Below are 21,345 nucleotides of genomic sequence, written 5' to 3'. Positions count from 1 at the left end.
TGAATTTGTGTATTTGATGGAATCTGACGATAATTGTGAATGCAACTACCATCAAAGCATAATATAAAAAAAAAGTGAATAACAACTTGCAACTTCATGTCAACAGAAACCAGCGCAATCTGGTAAAGGAGAAGAAGTGCAGGAACTTTCAGACGAGTTTTATCCGCCGGCGTGGATCACAGACACCATTCCTAGGAGGTCACCTTTGGTACCACAGATGGGAGATGAGATTCTGTACTTCAGACAAGGACATGAATGTTACATGAATGCTGTCAAGAATGCTAAATTATACGAGATTAACCCAAAAAAACAACCATGGCATAAACTTAAACTCAGGGTAAGTTACTGTTTTAGACTTCTAAACACACAATTATTAACTCGCCCTTAGTTACTGCTGGGTTTGTAAGACCCCTCAACACTCAATTATTAACTCACCTGCAGTTACTGCTAGGTATTTGAGACTCCCTAACACTCAATTACTAAATTAATTCTGGATGTGTGAAACCCCCCAATATACTTATTATTACACCCTTAGTTACTGCTGGATTTGTGAGGCCCCTCAACTCAGAGTAATATTTTAACAACATCTGCTTGAATTATAAGGGAGAAATGTGTTTTGAAATTAATGGAAAGTACAACATAACCATACAGTGGTTTACACTTTACAGGGCTGTATAGAAAAGATGCGAGAAGCCCTCACCCCCACCCCAAACACCCTGTATAGTTCAATTTTCTATCCAACAATCCTTTGCAAAATCCAATATGGAGTTAACACATTTCTTCTCTTTACTTTGACCTCATTTATTTGATTCTGTCATCTTAGCAGGATGAAACAACACTGTATTATAGTGCTACTTACAGCCATATCAAAACAAACTTACAAATAATGTTATTGTGTGTATGTGTGTGGATCATGTACTTTTCTTCTCACATTCCAGGACCAGGAATTAGTGAAAATAGTTGGAATTAAATATCAAGTGGGACCACCAACATTATGTTGCCTAAAATTAGCTTTTATTGATCCGGATACTGGTGTTCAGTCTGGAGGCTCGTTTAGTATCAAGTAAGAAATAAACTTATTGTTGTCATATAAACAGCGAGCAATGAACATCGAGCATTGATCTATTGTTTCATCTTTCCCAGGCTGTAGTGTGTGCATGTGATAAAGTACAGCTTGGATTTATGTAAAACATTTGATGGGACATCTTCTTCTTGCATCACTGGCTACTGTCCTATTATTAATCCCAGGTATCATGACATGGCTGATGTGTTGGACTTCATGGTGTTAAGACAGACATATGAAACTTCAATGGCCAGGAATTGGAAGCCAGGTGATAGATTTCGTGCTATGATTGATGATGCTTGGTGGCTAGGTTCAATAACAAATCAAGAACCGTTTCAAGAAGAGTATCCTGATAGTATGTTCCAGTGTTTTAATGTCAGGTGTGTTGTATAGTGGCTATATATTTCAGTTAGGTTGAGTAAAGTCATGAGTGAGATCTCCAGCTGATGAGTGAAAGCACTGTTAGTGTAGAACTGGATTGTGTGTGGTGTCATATTGCAATTGGAAAATCGAATATTAAAATTGACAAGTCAAATCACATCACAATTCATCAAATGCTGGAATTATGTGATAGTAGCTTTCAGTTCATAGTAATATGAATTTATTTAAGAGGTCAACTCAAAGTATGCATGAAGACAGTACAGCGGAAGTATCGACCGACGCGCAGCGAAGGTCGATGCGATGGTGTACTGTCTGAGTGCATACTTTGAGGTATTATCTGGGTATAAGCCCAGGGTCTTGAACATGGAAAATTGCCAAAAAGAAGGGGTGGGCGTTTGCCAGGAGATAATGTATTGCTTATAATGTGACAAATAAACCAGAAATAATAAAAATCGACAGTGAGGAATCATTTGAATTAGGATTTTCCCACCGACAAACACGCCCAATACGCATGAACTCAAAATGAATTAAAATGTCAGGGGTTAAACTGCGTAAAATGATTTCTGGTCTCGACAAATTACGAATCAATAATAATTTACAAATTTACATAGTAAAAATTATAAAAATTCATAGCTGTTTGAAAAAACTTCTCAGATCTTTATTTGTACGTTCATTTGCCATCTTTGTAAAACTCAAAACCCTCAAATGTACAAGTCGGCGTCACTGTAGTCGTCGAACAAAATCCCTACAACTTATTCCTGAAGTTCGTCGATATCGTCTCACACAATTTGGACTTAGCAATTTTAATCTCCGGATTTTGCAGTCTGTCAGGTTGGCACTTTTCATTCATGGCTAATCATAATAAAGAGACAAGAAAAATGGGGTCGCTCTGCTGCGATGGCACACGATGCTTTTATTTACAGTGTAGCAATGATCTTTGACCTTTATGCATCTGCTTTACTGATTGGCTAAGAAAGACATCACTACTAGTATTTCATCATAAAGGTCAAATCGTGACATTGCTTTCTTATCAGACTCGACGCTTATTAATCACGGTGAAAGTTATCATTCAGCAAGTTCCGGCGGTTGAAATGTCTCACTACATAGATATCGCGGTGGACTTGAAATAGGAAGTTTTTTTTATCCAATGACTGAAGAATAGTTTTCATGACAGAAATGCAATAGCGGTGTAAAAGATGGTAAAAAAGTTGACAGTCTTCGGCGTGACATTGCAAAATTGCTGGCCCAGTTATGGATTCGCAAGCTGCTACAAAATATTTATAAAGCCAAAATAACGTGATTTCAACCATTCTCCCAGGTACGGGTTGCTACAATATTGCAACATTGTTTTCATTGTCGACGGCGCGAAAGCCGAACAAGTGCGACACTTGCTTTAATAGCGGCTCTCCTTATACGATTTGCTTGAATCCTTCCCAAGGAAGCACACATTTTAGGGCCACGACATATTTCAAAAAGAGAACTACCGTTTCTGCTTTAATATATATTTTTATAAACTTGCTGACTGTTATGATTCTGAAAAAAAAATCAGCTGTGAACGCGCTGCCCTGAAGACAGAAAGCTGTCACAGCTATATTGCATTCACCCCTTGTTTTACGCAATTAACAATTTTATAAGTATCATGACAGACTTCAAGAAAGTCAACAGTTAATACAACCACAGTCAACGAATAGAAAATATTTTTTTTCGTTTTTTTTTTTGTGTAGAAAAAGCCCCCTGGGCGTGTGCCCAGATATGACCTCAACTTCTTTATTGTGTCAAAAGTGGAGGGTGGGCGTTTGTCCAGGCATGGGCTCTTACCCGGATAAGTACGGTACATCTTTTCCTTCCAAGGATACATCATGGGAATGCCAAAATCCAAAATGTTTAGAACAGATTGAGCGAATTTCTTTGTGTGGAGTCCGGTCAAACTCTGGTGGCAGCCATGTTTGTTTTTATTATTAGAGGACATTTACGCACGTAATCATTCCATATTTGGAATTCGCATTTCCTAATATGATAGGATAAAAATACCCCATAAAATATCGCAAAATCACAGCATGTTGTAACTTATGGCGTTACGTGGACAGATGTTTAATAATATTTAATATTATTCTGTATTAGTTGGGATACTGGTGAAGTAGAGAAGATGAGTCCTTGGGACATGGAACCAATTGATGAAAATAGTAAGTAGATTTTACAGAATCCAGTCAATGATTTTGGGGCAATCTTGATTTAGGTCCTTATATGTATGAGTTGATGAATTGCAAAATATTCCATGTGGTTTCATTCTTGAATAACAAAAGTGGGCATTCAGTGTCAAAACTGTTTACTGGTTTAATTAACAAAAAAATGTTATTTTCACCTAAATTGGTAAATCTAAATTGGTATATTTAAGTCATACTAACACATCTTGTTTATACAATAGACTGATCTTGTACATTGCCAGCGTTTAAATTCTTACATAATTACATTTTATTTTATGCTTCAATAGCACACTGGACTTTTAGGAAAGATGTATAATCACATTGTCTGTTGACGCCATCTGTTTCCCATTCGTTCCCACCATCTATGGAGGCTTTTCAGATTTTAGTGTGAAACGACTGGAGAAAAATGATTGTAGCGGTAGTGACAACATACATTGGTTCTCTTCTTCTGTAGATATGCCCGACGTTGAAGGTGGTAGTACGCCAATCCACCATGAAGAACTCCTCCAAATGTTATATGTACCAACCGATGGAGAGTGGTGCACGGAAGGAAGAGACAGTGATTGTGAACGCATTATAAAAGGAATTGAGTGGTTGATGGAAAAGAGGATAGCAGTACCTTTTAATTACCCTGTTGATCTTAGTGTATATCCTATGTATGCTATGGTTGTCGGATATCCTACTAATCTACATGATATTAAAACTAGATTAGAAAACAGATTTTATAGGTAAACCATCCTACTATAGATTTATGTGTCGTGCTAGTATATTACACATTTCCAGATGTATTTATTTGTTCTGATTGAAAGAAGATTATGAAGATGACAACTTTGTTTTTATATTACCCTGTGGCAGACAGCCATTTCTAATCAATTTTTAGGCAAGAATTACACTTACTATGAATGAAATTTTGATATCATGTCTCACGTAAAAAATTTAATTAAATATTGAATGTCAAAACCATGGATATGGATTTGCATTTGCATACTCAATTCTTGTTACCATTTTTCCTTTTGTACAACCAGAGCAGAAGTTTGAGCTTTTAGAAACTAATATTTCACTGTGAGTCGATATTAAAGCAATATTTTTAAGGCTGAAAACTCGAAATTTAAGGATGAATATTCAACATGTCACATATACTAACTTCGTCAAAGTTTCATAAATATATTTCATAATAACATTTAATAATATAAATAATATTTCATTAGGGTAAAACTTGATTAATAATTCTCAATTTTGTTTATAATAATTGATAAATAAAGACTATAACTTTAGCAAAGTATGTCTTCATCGTTTACTGTATTGTACTGACATTACAAAATATTTTCATCTTTCATTGTTCAGGCGGAGATCATCCTTGTTTTGGGAAATACGACTCGTGGAAACAAACGCGATGACGTTTAATGAAAAAGAAAGTCAAATAGTGAAATGGGCAAGAATGGTTAACAATATACTGACATCATTTGCCAAGTAAGTACAAAATATTTAATATCATGTGGGGGTTCCTTCTATTTCTATTCCTCTAGAATACTACAACTCTAGAGTCTTTTTTGTTAGTCCCTGTCAGACAAAATTTTCATCGTTCGCCACCATTATATTTGTTTATTTGCTCTCAGATTCAGACTTGCTCGAACCGATCACATTCAGAAGTCACACATTTGTGTCAGCGAGATTCAAAAGCCAACCGTTCAGTCAAAACCAAAGCAGTTACCCAATTCCCTAGTGAGTTTGCAAATTGGCTGCCCCAATACTTCTGAGACTTGCTGTAATCGCTGACTGGAGACACCTGGATCTGGCATGAATGAACATATTCGGTTCACCCTGTGTATATCCCGAGAAGATTTGCAAGAGTATTACCTGCAACATGTCTTGACTAATTGTATTTACTTTGTATTAATATATATATCATGAGAAATGCACATCAGTTATGAAATACCGTAAAAATCATATTTGAGGCCGCAGCTTTAATAGAAGCCACACCCCTAACTTGAGACATTGTTTCATGTTGAATTTGACAAGTTTTGATCCCAGGAAGAAGTCTGCAATATAAGCCGCACCCCAAACTTTCACAAACCAAACAGCCCCCACCACATATTTCAGAAAAAGATGTACCATTTAATTTTAAATTAAGGCATAATTTTTTGAACATTTCAGTGATTCCTGACGCTTAGATTAGAGTCTAATTAAGGTTTTCCGTAGTCATTGATGCTTATTCCAGAGTACAGGTTTATTGTGGGTAGCGTGACTGGGTAAACTGCGTTTCGACAATGAGCTGTTATTATCGTCAAAAGTGTTAAATTCTTCTTCAATGCTCAGCTTATGGTTCGAAAACAACTAATTTCTTGATTTAAAAAAAATCATGCCGTTTTCCCATCAAAATCAAAGCCAAACGATTGCACTACAACAACAGTAAATCTCTTCCGTGTTTCCTTTACCATGAGGACGCTGATTAACATATTTAAATGAGTTATGGTAATTTAATCACGTTGGCACCATCCAGCGTTTCGATTGGTTAATTAGCGACCTATCAGGTCAACAAAACAGTTTCAAGTCACTAATAAAGATTTTTGAACAAACATGGCGGATATCGTATCGGATCGAGCGTTTATATGTGACTGAAATCATTCGCTTGCGGTGAAACTAAGTTGAATTTTCACAACAATTCAACGAATTTATTTTTTGTACGTTATTGTAATCACTACTGAGTAATAATCAGCAATTGTAACACTTCGAAAACAAGTAAGTTACTCACTTGTGTGAAATGCAGCATGACTGTTACTGTGATCATTTGCTACTAAGAATGCATTCGTTTTTGTTTTTGACTTCTTTTAGAATATACTTTTCGTTATCCAAAAAAATAAGAAAATAAATATAAATTACATTAAATAATATACTGAGTATTTTTTTTTTGGATTGACTTTTTTTATTTTTATTTCCCCGATGTCTAAATTAAACAAGGAATGTACAGTCACTCTGCCGGAAGTCGAACATGCCGCAATCGACAGTGTCAGACGGCTGTCTCTCAGTTGTGACCTATACCGGTGCTAGCGAATTAGTCTATTCAAGAGATTGTAGCATACAGTACCGTAATCTGCAAATGCATACAAATCTATTTGTAGATATTATTCATTGTGCAGTATACAGTGTGAAATTTCGTTTGTGTACAAGTTTGTCTGTGTGTAAAAATCCGAAAGTGCCTTAGAATCGCAACAAAGTTGCAATCGAGTGTTGTGCATCTCATTAGCATATCATTATCCCTTCTGGCCTTTGTTGTTTGAAAAAATTTCCCACTGTTACCGAAGTGAATGCTCTAATTAAAGCCGCACTAAGACTTCACGCATCTGAATTCGTCCATTGAAAAAATGAATTTTAATCAAAGCCGCGGCCTCAATTAGGAATTTTACGGTACATTGTCTTAATTTTTTTTTTCAAATGCATGTTCATCAAGACGTTTCGATTCTGTTTACATGGTTTAAAAATTTAAACAAGTAATGTAAAATAATTTGTTTTCGCATCAATGTATAATGTTCATTTCCATAATTTTGCATCCAATAAAATGATGTTGTGCTGCTTGTTACAGGGATGAAACATGTGATGATATTAAGACAGTATACGATGAAATCACAGATGGTGAAGACTTAGAAGTTGTAGACGTTAATGTAGAAGAGGAGTCTGGAGAAGAAGAAACAACAACACAAGTATCATCACTCTGTAATCTTGAAAGAAAAAGATTAAGGGTAAAGTTTTATCATTATGAGGTGTTATGAAATAAACAATGAGCAGTAAAACAAGTCAGATGTTTGATAATTTTATTTTGGATAAATCGTGAATTTTTGTAAATAAACACTATTAAAGAAGTGAGTTATTATTTTCAGGACAGTGATGATGAGACAGAGGAGTTGGCACGGAAACGATTAAAGATGGAGCATCCAATTTATGATGCTAAAGCATGGATAGACCAGTGTAAAAGATTACTACAAATTTTATTTGAATGTGAAGATTCTCAACCTTTCCGTCATCCTGTAGATTTACTAGAATATCCAGTAAGTAATCCCATAGAAAACAATGTAGAAATAAAGCGTTCATTAAGGAACACTTTTTCTTTCTCCAAAACTATTGCATTTATATAATGAGTGACATTAAAGTTATCATGAGAATACGGCAAAGTATGCACAAAGGCAGTACTGTGATCGTATCAGCTGATGTGTAGCAGAAGTTGGTGCAACTCTATACAGCCTGAGTGAATACTTTGTGTTATTCTCATAATACTGTAAAGGGGGTAATTATTCACTGGGTTTTAATTTAGCTTATTTCGCTGACTGGAAAATGCGCTAAATTAAAACCAAGTGAATAAGTAAAATTTAGCATAGAACACATTATCTAAATGACGAAACCGTGAATTTAAAACCCACTGAATATGCCTAAAATGGTAAATCAGTGAAATTTAAACCCACTATTTTCCTGCTTACAGTGATAACTTGATGGCAGATAACAGCCTAAAATTGCAACAAAAAATTTGTAGTTGAATGACAAGAATCAATTCTTTAATTTCTTTATTTGAAAATTTTTGGAAAATATGCAATAATTACTCAGGTTTATTTTGTGAAAGCGGAATAAAGTTGACTTTAATAAGCATTGAATAAATTAGAGAAAAGGATTGAATTGTTCCTTGCATCACTAACATTCTTATAATAAGAGAATCCTGAAAGCCCAATAACATTCTTAGTCTGTAATCAAGGACCTGGGGTTTGGACAAGTATCACGTTTACACTGGTTTTACTTGAATGGATTACACTTTGTCACGTAATTGTTGCAGGATTATCGTGATATTATTGATACACCGATGGATTTGACGTCTGTTAAAGAACAATTTTTGACTGGATATTATGAGAATCCAATGGAACTCTGCAGAGATATTAGGTTAATATTTAACAATGCAAGAAACTATACTCCCAATAAAAAATCAAGAGTAAGTATGATTATCTGTATTTGCATGATAATATCTTGGTGGTTCTAGATGTTAATTATTTTACATTCTTGTAACATTTTCCAAATGAAAAAGGCATAAAACTACATACAAATTATTTATGAAACTGATTAAATATAATTTAGAATACTATATATGTGAATAGATGGATTAAACTTGGTTGTACTCACCATGAAGATCTGCTGGATCATTATGATTGAGTTGGCACAATTCAAATTGTGTAAAGAATTTCTGTTTGACTGAGAACATTTGCCCACACAGCATCGGACCACTAATCTTGCGTGCTCTGGCTGAAAGCCGATATTCTGGTTGGGGTGTTTGTTTATGTCTCTTGTAAAGTTTAATCTCCAAACCAGCTTCAACAGTATCAGCTAGTGACAATATTCAACAGAGATTTATGACCAAATGTTGCGAAAAACGTCTTTGACAATGGTCCATAAAAGCGCTGTCATTCAACTCAAAATACACCTGTATATGTATTTGTGTGAAAGTAAAGTCATGTAATAAAAACATCTAATTTTCTGCATGCATCATCAATGTTATTTTATCACAACTACGATGATAAGAAAAGCAGTGTTCTTGTTCAGAAAACATAATTTTACTTCTAAAAACTGAACATCTTAACTTATTTGTAGATTTATGCAATGACGTTGCGGTCGTCAGCAATGTTTGAAGAACATATCAAACCAATTGTGAAGGACCACAAGTCATCTGTGAAGTATGAAGAAAGACAAAAGAAAAATATTTATTATCGGTATGTAGAGGTTTGCTGCCAGGTGTATCATTTCTATAACTACTCAGCTTAAACCCAAAACTAAATCAGACCTATTCCGGGATAGGGTTCTCCTCAACACTCTGTACTATCACATGATGAGAAATTTTAGGATTTTGTTTTTAAAGAACTGCTGTTAATTATAATACCATATTGGCTCCATTAGTAGTGCATTTTTGGTTTATTTGTGTTTCTATTGAAGATCCGTTTCTAATAGAGAAAATATGGTACAGTTTTTTTCGGCTAATATTTAGGTCATGTGATAATAGACTGTAATATCATGATTTTATTATATTTGTGGTTCAATGGTAACCTGTTTTCATAAAAAGTGATTGTGGAAATACCTTGATTAAAGAATACTAAATACTAATTGACATTCAACAACAAATCTAAAAACAGTCATGACTTGGTTTTATTCCTAATTATCATTCATCTGGTGCTACATTCTGTCCTCATTCTGTTTCTTCTCCTTTCTTTCCTCTTATCTGTCTCACTAATACAATCTTTTCATTATTCAAAACCAATGAATTCTTATTCAATGGTTGTCTTTCTTTCTCAGCTTCACTAACAGAAAAACTGTTCGGCCACAAAAAAAGTCCGATAGTGTGCCTTCCACTAGTAAAACTTGTTCTTCTACAAGTAGCACTGCCAGAAAGAGCATTCATCAACCGTCCACTTCAGCATCTATTACGCATGGTAACCATAGTGATGATGATGATGATACTGATACTGAAAATAGTGATAGCAATAATGATGATACTGAAAAAGATGACACTGAGGAGGAAACTGAAGAACCAGGACCTTCATCCAAAAATTGTGTGAAAAAAGAGTCTAAAGTTAAGCCAGAAGAGACTAAAAAGATTACTGCCAGAAAGACAGCTAAACCAGTTTTAAAGAAAAAAACACCTGGTATGTTACAAATGTATATATGATGGATATTATCAATTGAATTGTTACAACAATTTGATCAATTAGCTTTTCACTTGGGAGCAGAGAGAAACACAAAGTTATTACTACATTACAACAATGAGTTATCGCATCATATCTTAGTTTATTTGGGGGGTGTCAAGAACTATAATTATAAAACTGAAGTCAGTCATTGGCTCGATAACTGTCAATGAATTCAGGTGACTGTCACTTGATTAGCTCAATGAATTCAGGTGACTGTCACTTGATTAGCTCAATGAATTCAGGTGACTGTCACTTGATTAGCTCAATAAATTCAGGTGACTGTCACTTGATTAGCTCAATGAATTCAGGTGACTGTCACTTGATTAGCTCAATGAATTCAGGTGGCTCACTTGATTAGCGCAATGAATTCGGGTGACTCATTTTATTAGCTCAATAAATTCAGGTGACTCACTTGATTAGTTCAATGAATTCAGGTGACTCACTTGATTAGCTCAATGAATTCAGGTGACTCACTTGATTAGTTCAATGAATTCAGGTGACTCACTTGATTAGTTCAATGAATTCAGGTGACTCACTTGATTAGCTCAATGAATTCAGGTGACTCACTTGATTAGCTCAATGAATTCAGGTGACTCACTTGATTAGCTCAATGAATTCAGGTGACTCACTTGATTAGCACAATGAATTCAGGTGACTCACTTGATTAGCACAATGAATTCAGGTGACTCACTTGATTAGCACAATGAATTCAGGTGACTCACTTGATTAGCTCAATGGATTCAGGTGACTGTCACTTGATTAGCTCAATGAATTCAGGTGACTGTCACTTTATTGGCTCAATGAATTCAGGTGACTGTCACTTTATTGGCTCAATGAATTCAGGTGACTGTCACTTTATTGGCTCAATGAATTCAGGTGACTGTCACTTTATTGGCTCAATGAATTCAGGTGACTCACTTAATTGGCTCAATGAATTCAGGTGACTGTCACTTGATTGGCTCAATGAATTCAGGTGACTGTCACTTGATTGGCTCAATGAATTGAGGTGACTGTCACTTGATTAGCTCAATGAATTCAGGTGATTTTCACTTGATTTGCTCAGTAAATTCAGGTGATTTTCACTTGATTAGCTCAATGTATTCAGGTGATTGTCACTTGATTCTAGCTAACCATCCCTTGCTTGGCTCTATTCATTTATTTGCAGGTCCAGGTAAAGCAACTAAAAAATCCCAGAAGAAATGTGAAGTATCAGAAGATGAGAGTTCAGAAGATGAGAGTGAGATTGAGAGTACATCAACAACCAAACCACTTAGAAAACCTGCCAAGAAAACAATCAAACCCAAGTCAGGTGAGTCTTGTATACTGTAAAGTATTTTTTAGTAGCTACTGTGTTACTTTACCTGACATGTATTGTTGCTAATTCAAGGTGTACCTGATTTATTCTTTTAATGAGATTGTTGGCACTTTACATCAACTCGTGCATTGAGCCAATTCACTGTATTCTCTGGTTTTAGAACAATATAGTACCATTCATCAACTGAATCGCACCGTTTCACAAACCGTTGCATGTTTCTATCAATAAGTAACATATTTACAATATTTAGGACCCCTCAACATGTAAAATCTGGGAAAGTAGGGGTGGGTGTATACCGAGGACCACCTCGCTTTTTGTTCAACATTGTAACCATGTTACCCCCTCAAACAAATTTATATTCACTGTGCAGGCTTTACATATCATCTGATTTTACGGTGTAAAAATTATTAGGGTCTGTAAGAGGAGAGTCGTCCTGGAGTGTTTTCGATCATATTTAAACTCTTGATGCAAAGCAATTATATTTTTTTGCACAATTTGATGTAAAACAGTGTCCGCTGACCTTAAGTTAAGATGTTAAAATAGGAATTGTTAGCGCGTACTGATTTTGACTAAAAAAAAATAGTGACTTTTTTAATGCCTTTCACAGCGTCAACAGATCATGTCAAAATGTTCATATTCAATAGATATTGATTATTTGAAAAAATCATTGTTGGTGTAGATATTGCAACAGAAATGAAAACAAGGTATATTGACTGTATATTTATTAACTTGGCAAAAATGCATCAAAATTGTGCCAAAAGTTTTGTGTACAATTATTGAATGACAATCCATTCTGAACTAATCATTCAGTTGTACTAACCTGCACTTTCTGATTGATACATGCAAATCAGTTTCCTGCGAAAAAATATAAAATATGACATATGTAATATAAAATGAATTGCTAGAGTAAATATAGTATCTATTTATATGCTGTCCTTTCCATGCAACACAAATTGTTTCACTATGTTCATACTGCATTAAATTTTATATTTAGTATCCAGAAGAAATAATTTAACAAACGGGCATGCAAAGAGATACAATACAAGAGGAACTAAAAATGATGAAGAGAGTGATAGCAGTGATAGTGACAGTAAGAGTAATAAGTCATCGTCGTCGTCATCATCTTCATCGTCTGAATCATCGTCTTCTGGATCATCTAGTTCATCGTCCAGTTCATCGTCAGGATCGTCGGGGGGGAATTCTTCTGACAGTGAAAACTCATCAGATGATAGAACCAGGAGGAAAATAAAACAAAAACCTTGTAAATCTGCGTCACAAAGGAACTATTCAAAGAAACAAACTAAAAAATCAAATAGGAACCGTATGAATTCTAGTGACTATGATGATGATGATGATGTTCATGCACATTCACCAAGAATAAGGACACGAAATCAAGGCAAACGAACGGTTCTTTACCGTAATTCTGAGTCTGAAGACAGTGATACACACTCACACAAGAGTTGTAATGATACATCTTTACAGGACGATGCAACTGTTAGCCTGTCTAGTCGTGGTCGAGTCAGGAGACTAACTGAACGAGCGAAGGCTAATCTTCTGCTCGGATAAATTATGAACTCCCATGATGCATTGCTAGATCCTCTACTTACATTCTTGCTGATACGCTGTTGTAACCATCAAGGAACACATGGTCGTTGACAACCATTATAGAACTGTCACATTGGACTTTTATGCTTGGGTGATTGATTTTTTTTTTTTACAAAAGATCTACTACAATTTACTTGATAAACTTTATACTGAGACAATAGTTGCTGCTGTTTTGGGTGGCAGGTTTTCTTCATAATAACAATTCTGCATTAAGCAGAATATTTGTTGGCAACACTGCACTTCGTGTCTATGCAATCTTAATTCTTTCTTTTATATATCAAAGAAATTTCTGAATTTAGTAACTTTTAATCATTCCGACTTAAAATATATTTTTTGTTTCTACGCTAAAGCTCAGGGTTCGGTGGAGATGATGTATGAGGTTTTTTGTTTCCACTGTCACATTTAACAATTAGCTAGGGAGTTCAGTGTAACTTTGTTTTTTATTTTGCATTTTGCTCAAAGGGCGCTGTAAATACCTTGTATCTTCCCTCACCTAGAAATTCTTGTCCTGTTTGATTTGTTTGGCATTTTACATAGAGGGACACAGGTTGTCATGGTGACAACAAATGAAATGACTAGTACTGTGTGATGTAAATAATGGATTCATTAAATTATTTATTTTATTCCATCAAAAACGATCTTTTAAAACACAGGTCTAACATAATATTAAATGAGACTCCCTACTGTACTGGTACAGGTATTGTCTTTGTTTCATGAAATCGAAGTCCAGTGGAAAAACAATGAATTGCAAATTAATCATTTATCATATTTCTTGTTTGTTTCATAATGATCTCTGAATTGCAATTTGTTTCTATGTGGGGATAAAATGCTGCACATAATACATGCCTTTTTATAGATCGTCCTAGATTGCTGACTTACCAGGGAAATAAAACTATCCAGGCAGTGTTTTTATTTAAGGGGCCATTACGTTGTTGGGCTATTTTGAGTATATTTTCACCCATTTAAAATAAACATTGATGCACCAACTGAATAAAACATGTACCATATTTGCTCTATTAGAACCTCATACAAAACAAAATTGTTTGTATACTGAATCATTAAAATATTACCTATTTTTACCATAGAAACAACTTTGTAATTTACGTAAGCTCATGTGCTACTAATAGAGCAAATATGATAGTTCTCAGGCCTGGTGGCCAGGGAGCTAGAAATGAAACTTGATTTGACCAATAACTTTTCAGCTGCACTGCCTAGCCTGTACATAGCCTGTACATCTTGCCCAACATGTACCATAAATGTAATATTAAATATAAACAAAGATACTGCTCCAGGCCCCTTTATAATCAAAGCTTAGATGCATGATCTTGAACTTGTTTGCCAAAATTTAAGCTCCATCCTGTACTACTCAAATTCTACTCAAGAATCAACAGACTAATCAACTTTGTGAAGCAACTAAAATTCTACAGTGACAGTGACATTGACAATACATTTAATATTTTGATCAATAAATCAATACTAGCCATAGGTTGGTTAACATTGATGGATAGACGCCATAAATGTGATGTGATATTTACCCATGGTCTGTAATTAACAAATGTTCAATGATATGAATGTTGTGTAATGTTATTTCATGTGACCTGGCATTTAGCTAATCAACAAATGTTAATTCATGTGACCTGACATTTAGCTAATCAACAAATGTTAATTCATGTGATCTGGCATTTAGCTAATCAACAAATGTTAATTCATGTGACCTGGCATTTAGCTAATCAACAAATGTTAATTCATGTGACCTGGCATTTAGCTAATTAACAAATGTTAATTCATGTGACCTGACATTTAGCTATTCAACAAATGTTATTTCATGTGGCCTGGCATTCATCTATTCAACAAATGTTAATTCATGTGACCTGACATTTAGCTAATCAACAAATGTTAATTCATGTGACCTGACATTTAGCTAATCAACATATGTTAATTTATGTGACCTGGCATTTAGCTAATCAACAAATGTTAGTTCACATGGCCTGGCTTTTAGCTAATCAACAAATGTTAGTTCACATGGCCTGGCTTTTAGCTAATCAACAAATGTTAATTCATGTGACCTGGCATTTAGCTAATCAACAAATGTTAATTCATGTGACCTGACATTTAGCTAATCAACAAATGTTAATTTATGTGACCTGGCATTTAGCTAATCAACAAATGTTAGTTCACATGGCCTGGCTTTTAGCTAATCAACAAATGTTAGTTCACATGGCCTGGCTTTTAGCTAATCAACAAATGTTAGTTCACATGGCCTGGCTTTTAGCTAATCAACAAATGTTAGTTCACATGGCCTGGCTTTTAGCTAATCAACAAATGTTAATTCATGTGACCTGGCATTTAGCTATTCAACAAATGTTACTTCATGTGTTCTGGCATCAGTCCAACAATCTATTCATGTTTTAACATGTGATTTACACAATTCTATTCGACCAATTATTTCTGTGCATGTGATTGGTTCTTTTGTATGCATACCAACGAGATTTTCACTAATTATGTGCTTTTCCAAACCTTTTTATATAGTATACTTCCATCCATCTTGAATTCTACTGGTTACATGCTTTCATATTACTTTTCTTTCTTCAATTTATTGTCTGTTCTATTATTGTATATAGTATAAATATGTGTCTCAAAGTTAAACACACCCTCTGTTGAAACCAAAGCAGTGATCATTTTTTATAAGGCTTCATTTCCAACTTCCATATTTTTTCAATTCTAAATCCGTTATGTATTTGAAAGCAGCAAATGCAATATTGTCTCAACATTTTGTAATAAAAAAGTCAAAGCTTGAGTGAATTATTAAGTTATTGTAGCACTGTCTTTCTTGTTAAGGTAAGTGAGCTATGATTAAAACGAGCAAGATTTTCTCAACTTTTTCATGATCTTGTTTACAAACTCCAGATAAAAAAAAAAATGTATTTGCATAACTAATCTGTGAAATATCTAAAAAAATTGAAATTAACAATTCATCATTGGTACCTGTGATTTTTGAATCAATACCTGTGATTTTTGTTTAAATATAATAACATAAAGATAACAAAATCTCACTGAAATAATGTTTTAGACACAATTGCATGGATGAAAGTTACCTTACACAAGACTATATCACGTAAAATGCGATGTAAAAACTAATGATTGAGTAGTCACCATTGTTAAAATTGGCCATGTGATGGGGACCAAAATATGACTAGTGGTACACCATATTACGGAAAGTGGCACAAAATCATCAGAGACTTGGCCTCTCAAGATGGTGGTGTATTTGATGTGTGTCACCTTGTACCATAGTTCCCAAGATTCGATTGACGACAAAAAAAATGGATTTCAATAGATTGCGCCCTCTGGAGACATGTATGTAACCAAGCAGCCATTTTTTTTTACTGACTTACAGCATTGATGTAGGTCTCATGCCACTAATTAACCAATGGCTGCTCGTAGCCCTCAATTTAAATGCCCAGCAAGAACCAATGAAATTTTTTTAAATATTATTTTTCTCAGGTGCTCCCTGTTTGAGGGCGTAATCACCTGGGTCAGAGGTGAGACCAACATGTGGTCTTTTGTTTACTACTTAGCGGCTGTGTACCTGTGGGTTTATTTTGTCTGTTAATGGATGTTCTAATCTTGGTGTTTTTCCAGTGATTTCTCTTGGTGCAATCCAAATACAGTAGGTGTGTCTTGTTTACCTGAGATTTGCAAGAGTTTGAGCTGGCCAACATGTTAGTTTTTTTCATATGGTTGATTACTGGCATGTTGATTTCCCATTTTTGAGCCATATTTTCAACTTTCTTCGTCATTTTCATATAGCAATCTCGTCATATGTTAACATTGTCGTCTATGGAAATTCAATTAGTGGTATGAGCCCTGTATAGTGAATATGCTATGCTTTCATTGTCCACATTTCGACAATGGCCATTACAAATTGATAATGACAAAGAAAATTTTTATTGAAAATTGGAGAGAAAAAAAGATCGTTACAGCTATTGCCGCTTTAATACCTAGTTCCTCAAAATATTTAGTAAACGTTGTTCATTTGTTTTCTGATTGAGTAATTGATGTTTGACCTGTCAAAACTTGACCCTAGAATACCAATTAAGACGTCTGAATATCACACTGGCTTTGAGCTGAGGATAATGCTTGGCCAAACATCATTGACAAGGCTATGGTGGTTCTTTTACAGGCTTAGCACTGCTTAGGAGACCAGTCTTCAGTTATTAGGTAACCGGGTACAATCCCATAAGATGCCAGTTAACCAATTTTATAGTAGTTTATGATGACTATAGTCTGGAAGACTATCTGAGCCTGTAAGTAAAGAGAATGGTACTCTTCTCAGAGAGAGTAGGGTAAAATTAAGATATTCAAACACAAATTCAATAAATATGAAGCAAAATTGCATTCGTGTGAATTTTGTCTCTCGTTGTCCATGCCAACAGGTGGCATGACCTGGGGGCAACATTTTTATTACCTTGCCCGTACCATCAAAGATGGAAGGGAAAGGTATATTAAGGGAAAAATTTTGTCCGGCGTTGTCGTCGTCGTCGTTGTCGTTGTCGTCATCGTTAATAATTGTTATTGTGTGCATAATAACTTTACTAATTCTATTCCAAACTTTATCAAACTTGGTCACCTTATTCATCAGTATAAAGTCTTCCCTGAGTTTGAACAACAGATGTCCTGTATGAAAATATCATGCAAAAATTGAGAAAATCTGATAAAATATTTTGACTGTTTCTACTTGACTGATCACTGGTGATACACATCAAAGGTCACTGATCTCAGTGGAAATATGCATTGTTGTATGTGTTCAATGAAGCAAATGATTTATCTTGTAATAATATCCTTGGTAATGCATTTCAGAATCCCATACTGGGTTTCAAAACCAACTCATGGAGAGATTGCACAGTCTGATACACATTTGCAAACCTACCAATAAAATCTTTACAGAAAACAAGATGTCAGAAAATCAATATAAGCACTCCTATGAACTGGGTGCCTAACTTTGATCAAGATCTGAAGCTAATAGAAAATCTGTTTAGTTCAAAGTTATCAAATCAAAAACAATACATAAAAAATACATTAAAAGCAAAACATTTCATCCACATTTTAAAAAGAAAATTATTCTAAAATATATGTATTCTGTATTTGACAAACAGTTCATTCGACAAATGAAAACTCACAGGAATATGTTTCAGCTATTAGAACAGAGTTTTTATAATACTAGTTTAAAAACACACTTCAAAGATTGCAGTGTTTGAAGATGTAGATTCTCAGGAGGCAACAGTACTGTTGACTTCTCCCTCCACTGGACACCAACTATTTAAGTTGATTTGCATACAAAGCAGAGCTTGCAACATGATAGCTATTCATAAAGGGTGTTTTTTTTTTACTTTTCATATAATACAGTAGTCACACAATGAGGCAGTTCATATTTGTTTCAGTGAATCATTAATTTTTGACAGACAAAATACTTGGACTAAAGCCAGCTAAATTTTTCTGTTATCTTGCATGTTTTATGAATCTATTCACATCTAAATGCAGCACTTTTTTTTTTGCAATGAGACACTTGTTTTTATTCTAAAATATCTGAATTACTTTGAATAAAGCTGGAAATTATGTTCCTTAAAATAATTAAACAAATAAGGCATGTTTTTGTTAGATATTTACATCTTTTAAGGACATTCGGTAGACTGATTCCCCACTGTTGGTTCAACCCCAAAACTTGTTTGTATTCAAAATTAATTATGACAATCCATATTTATATTGAAACAAACTATGATAAAGGGAATTATATTATATAACAAAGGGCAAGGTCACCAGAGTTCAACTATGTTTTGCTTTGTTAGCGGTCAATTCCTTGAGTTACCTGTTTTCAATTGAGATACCCAGATTAAAAGCTTTCACTTGTGTACTGAATAATATAATTTTGGAAATTATTACTAATACTGGTAGTAAGAAAGCAGTAAATTTTTACTTTCCAGTTTTATGCATTCATGTCCTGGAAATATAGTCTACAAGCATTATGTTGACCAGAAATATTTAGCCTTGATTTGTAATTACTTCAAAACTGCAAGTATGTGTTAGCAAAAAGTAAAATTCAATCTTTGCAAATGTCAAAGAAGAGGTTAAAGGTTAAGTTAAAAGTTAATTGTTCGTAGTGGAGTTATATATGCGTGGAAATGATTCACTAAGATGTGTAATTGGTTGAGTTTTCAGTCACCACGATTTTATATAAAACAAATTCTTCATGAGACCCGGTGAAATGCCTCTGAACAAAATCATTCAGTACCAAATGTTCATGTGCATCAATATTTGATATTTAAGCGTTCATAATAGAGAAAATAGTAAAATGAAACAGAGAATCATGGGTATTTTCTAGTTCACTGCTGGCAAACTTCAAAATATTCTAGTAGAATTCAGTACAATTGTTTAAATTGCCTTCCCTTCATCGTATAAATTGTACAATTTATCACACACATAATGCAAAGTACATACATTCATTGATATTTCAATGCAAAGTGTTTAGGTGATAGTTTTGGTGAAGTTATACCGCTGATATGTGGTATTGATAACATTATAATCCTTCAAAAATGTAAAATACAAACTTTGCAAAAATCGCTGTAACACTCGTCAAAACACACAAAAGTTAAGTAAATTTGAAAGTCTCATCAAAAGTACATAACTGCAGGCTGAATCTCATTCTCCATTGCCGAGACTATGGATCTTTTATCACTATTAAAGCTCGGTTGTCGCCAGGGAACGTCCCATCAGTTGCGGCTCTCTGTAGCTTCCGAGGTCAAGAAGACTCTGCAAGGGAGAATGGCTGAATCTGTTATACATTTTGTACATAATATTATGTATTTCATCATCAACTGAATTATTGCATTTTTTACACATAAATGTTGAGGTAAATATTTTCATATTTACCTTTTTCAATTGCCAAGGAATGTGAAGAAATTCTAATTTTTGTTAAATTTGTTATTTCTCAAACTGAGATATTTTTGAATGCAATAAATTTTAGCTACAGTTTTGTATAATTGCACCATGTTTTTTTCTCCCATTTATCTTTAAGTAATTCCATGAGTAGTTAACATATAGAGCCCCAATTATATTTAAATTTCTAATTTAAATTTACTTTTTGGTATAATCTTTTATACATTTAGGTATTTTTTCAAGCTTAAAGGGCACATCACACCACGCATGTGCAACAGTTGTGTTGATAAACATTGATTTTCCCATAATCCAATGCGCTTTTCTAATGAAATCACGAGTACGAGTTTTGCCATGGGCGTCATTTGCACTAATTACCAACGGCAACTCTTCGACACCTTCCAAACACCGAAAAAATACCTAATTAAAGCTTAGTAACCTCTCAGTTTGTACTAGTTGGTGTGTGTAACAGTCAAAATCGCTATCTTTGTCTATATGAGACTCATATCTCGCGCATACACGGCACATTGCCTACCGTCCTTTAAGTTCTATTAACACTCCCATTACCATTAAAGATACAACATCATGTTTATCAAAATTCATTTTACTTTTTAAAAAGCTGCATGGATTAAACTTCCTTTCCATTGTTTGCCCAAAAATGTTACATAATTTGTATAACATTTAGTCTAACCCAATGCCCAGAGAAATAAAGCATTTGACATTTTGCTCTGTTTAACACAGTCCCTCTATAGAGGTACTATTTTTTTCTGCGCTGTTTAATAATAATAATAACTTTATTGCCTCCGTGTAAAAAGATTTACATAAGATAAGTACAGCAAAAAATAGTTTTAAAATAATAACAAGATATATCATTATATGTAAAAATATTGTTTGGTGGAAAAGTCAGTGGGTGGGCATTTTTGCGGGTGGGGCAGTGCACTCATCGAAGGTTCAGTAGTGCATGACTTGTTTGTTCAGAATATTAAACAAATACATAAACATGAGGCCGGATATTAAAGGTACCTTATTAATTTTGATGTCGCAGAATACGTACGAAGGACTGTGGTACGACCAACAAACAGGATGTGACTTCTTAGGTTGTCACCAGAGGGCGCGTAGACTGGCTGAACGGTAGTTGAC

At 34.4% G+C, this 21,345-nt stretch overlaps 1 protein-coding gene across 4 annotated transcripts in view; it reads left to right on the top strand.

Moving 5' to 3' along the window:
* The window catches only part of LOC100375865 (PH-interacting protein-like), a 34,589-nt gene extending 18,502 nt beyond the window's left edge, over positions 1–16,087 (top strand). For 3 of the 4 annotated variants that reach the window (XM_085505677.1, XM_006815907.3, XM_085505679.1), the window contains 13 exons: positions 107–337; positions 939–1,063; positions 1,249–1,443; positions 3,566–3,627; positions 4,103–4,376; positions 4,993–5,118; positions 7,229–7,385; positions 7,524–7,691; positions 8,465–8,617; positions 9,271–9,389; positions 9,967–10,316; positions 11,524–11,667; positions 12,668–16,087. In XM_085505677.1, coding sequence (XP_085361803.1) covers positions 107–337; positions 939–1,063; positions 1,249–1,443; positions 3,566–3,627; positions 4,103–4,376; positions 4,993–5,118; positions 7,229–7,385; positions 7,524–7,691; positions 8,465–8,617; positions 9,271–9,389; positions 9,967–10,316; positions 11,524–11,667; positions 12,668–13,239 — 2,676 coding nt within the window. In that variant the 3' untranslated portion in view covers positions 13,240–16,087. The remainder of the gene's footprint in view (positions 1–106; positions 338–938; positions 1,064–1,248; positions 1,444–3,565; positions 3,628–4,102; positions 4,377–4,992; positions 5,119–7,228; positions 7,386–7,523; positions 7,692–8,464; positions 8,618–9,270; positions 9,390–9,966; positions 10,317–11,523; positions 11,668–12,667) is intronic. The other variant, XM_085505678.1, reaches the window with a different exon arrangement.
* The last annotated feature ends 5,258 nt before the right edge of the window (positions 16,088–21,345 follow it).

This window comes from Saccoglossus kowalevskii, chromosome 11 (assembly GCF_978046115.1).
Source record: "Saccoglossus kowalevskii chromosome 11, keSacKowa6.1, whole genome shotgun sequence".
In the NCBI taxonomy this organism is placed as follows: Eukaryota; Metazoa; Hemichordata; class Enteropneusta; family Harrimaniidae; genus Saccoglossus; species Saccoglossus kowalevskii.
The sequence above is the reverse complement of the archived record's forward strand: the minus strand, read 5'-3'. Positions and strand labels throughout refer to the sequence as shown.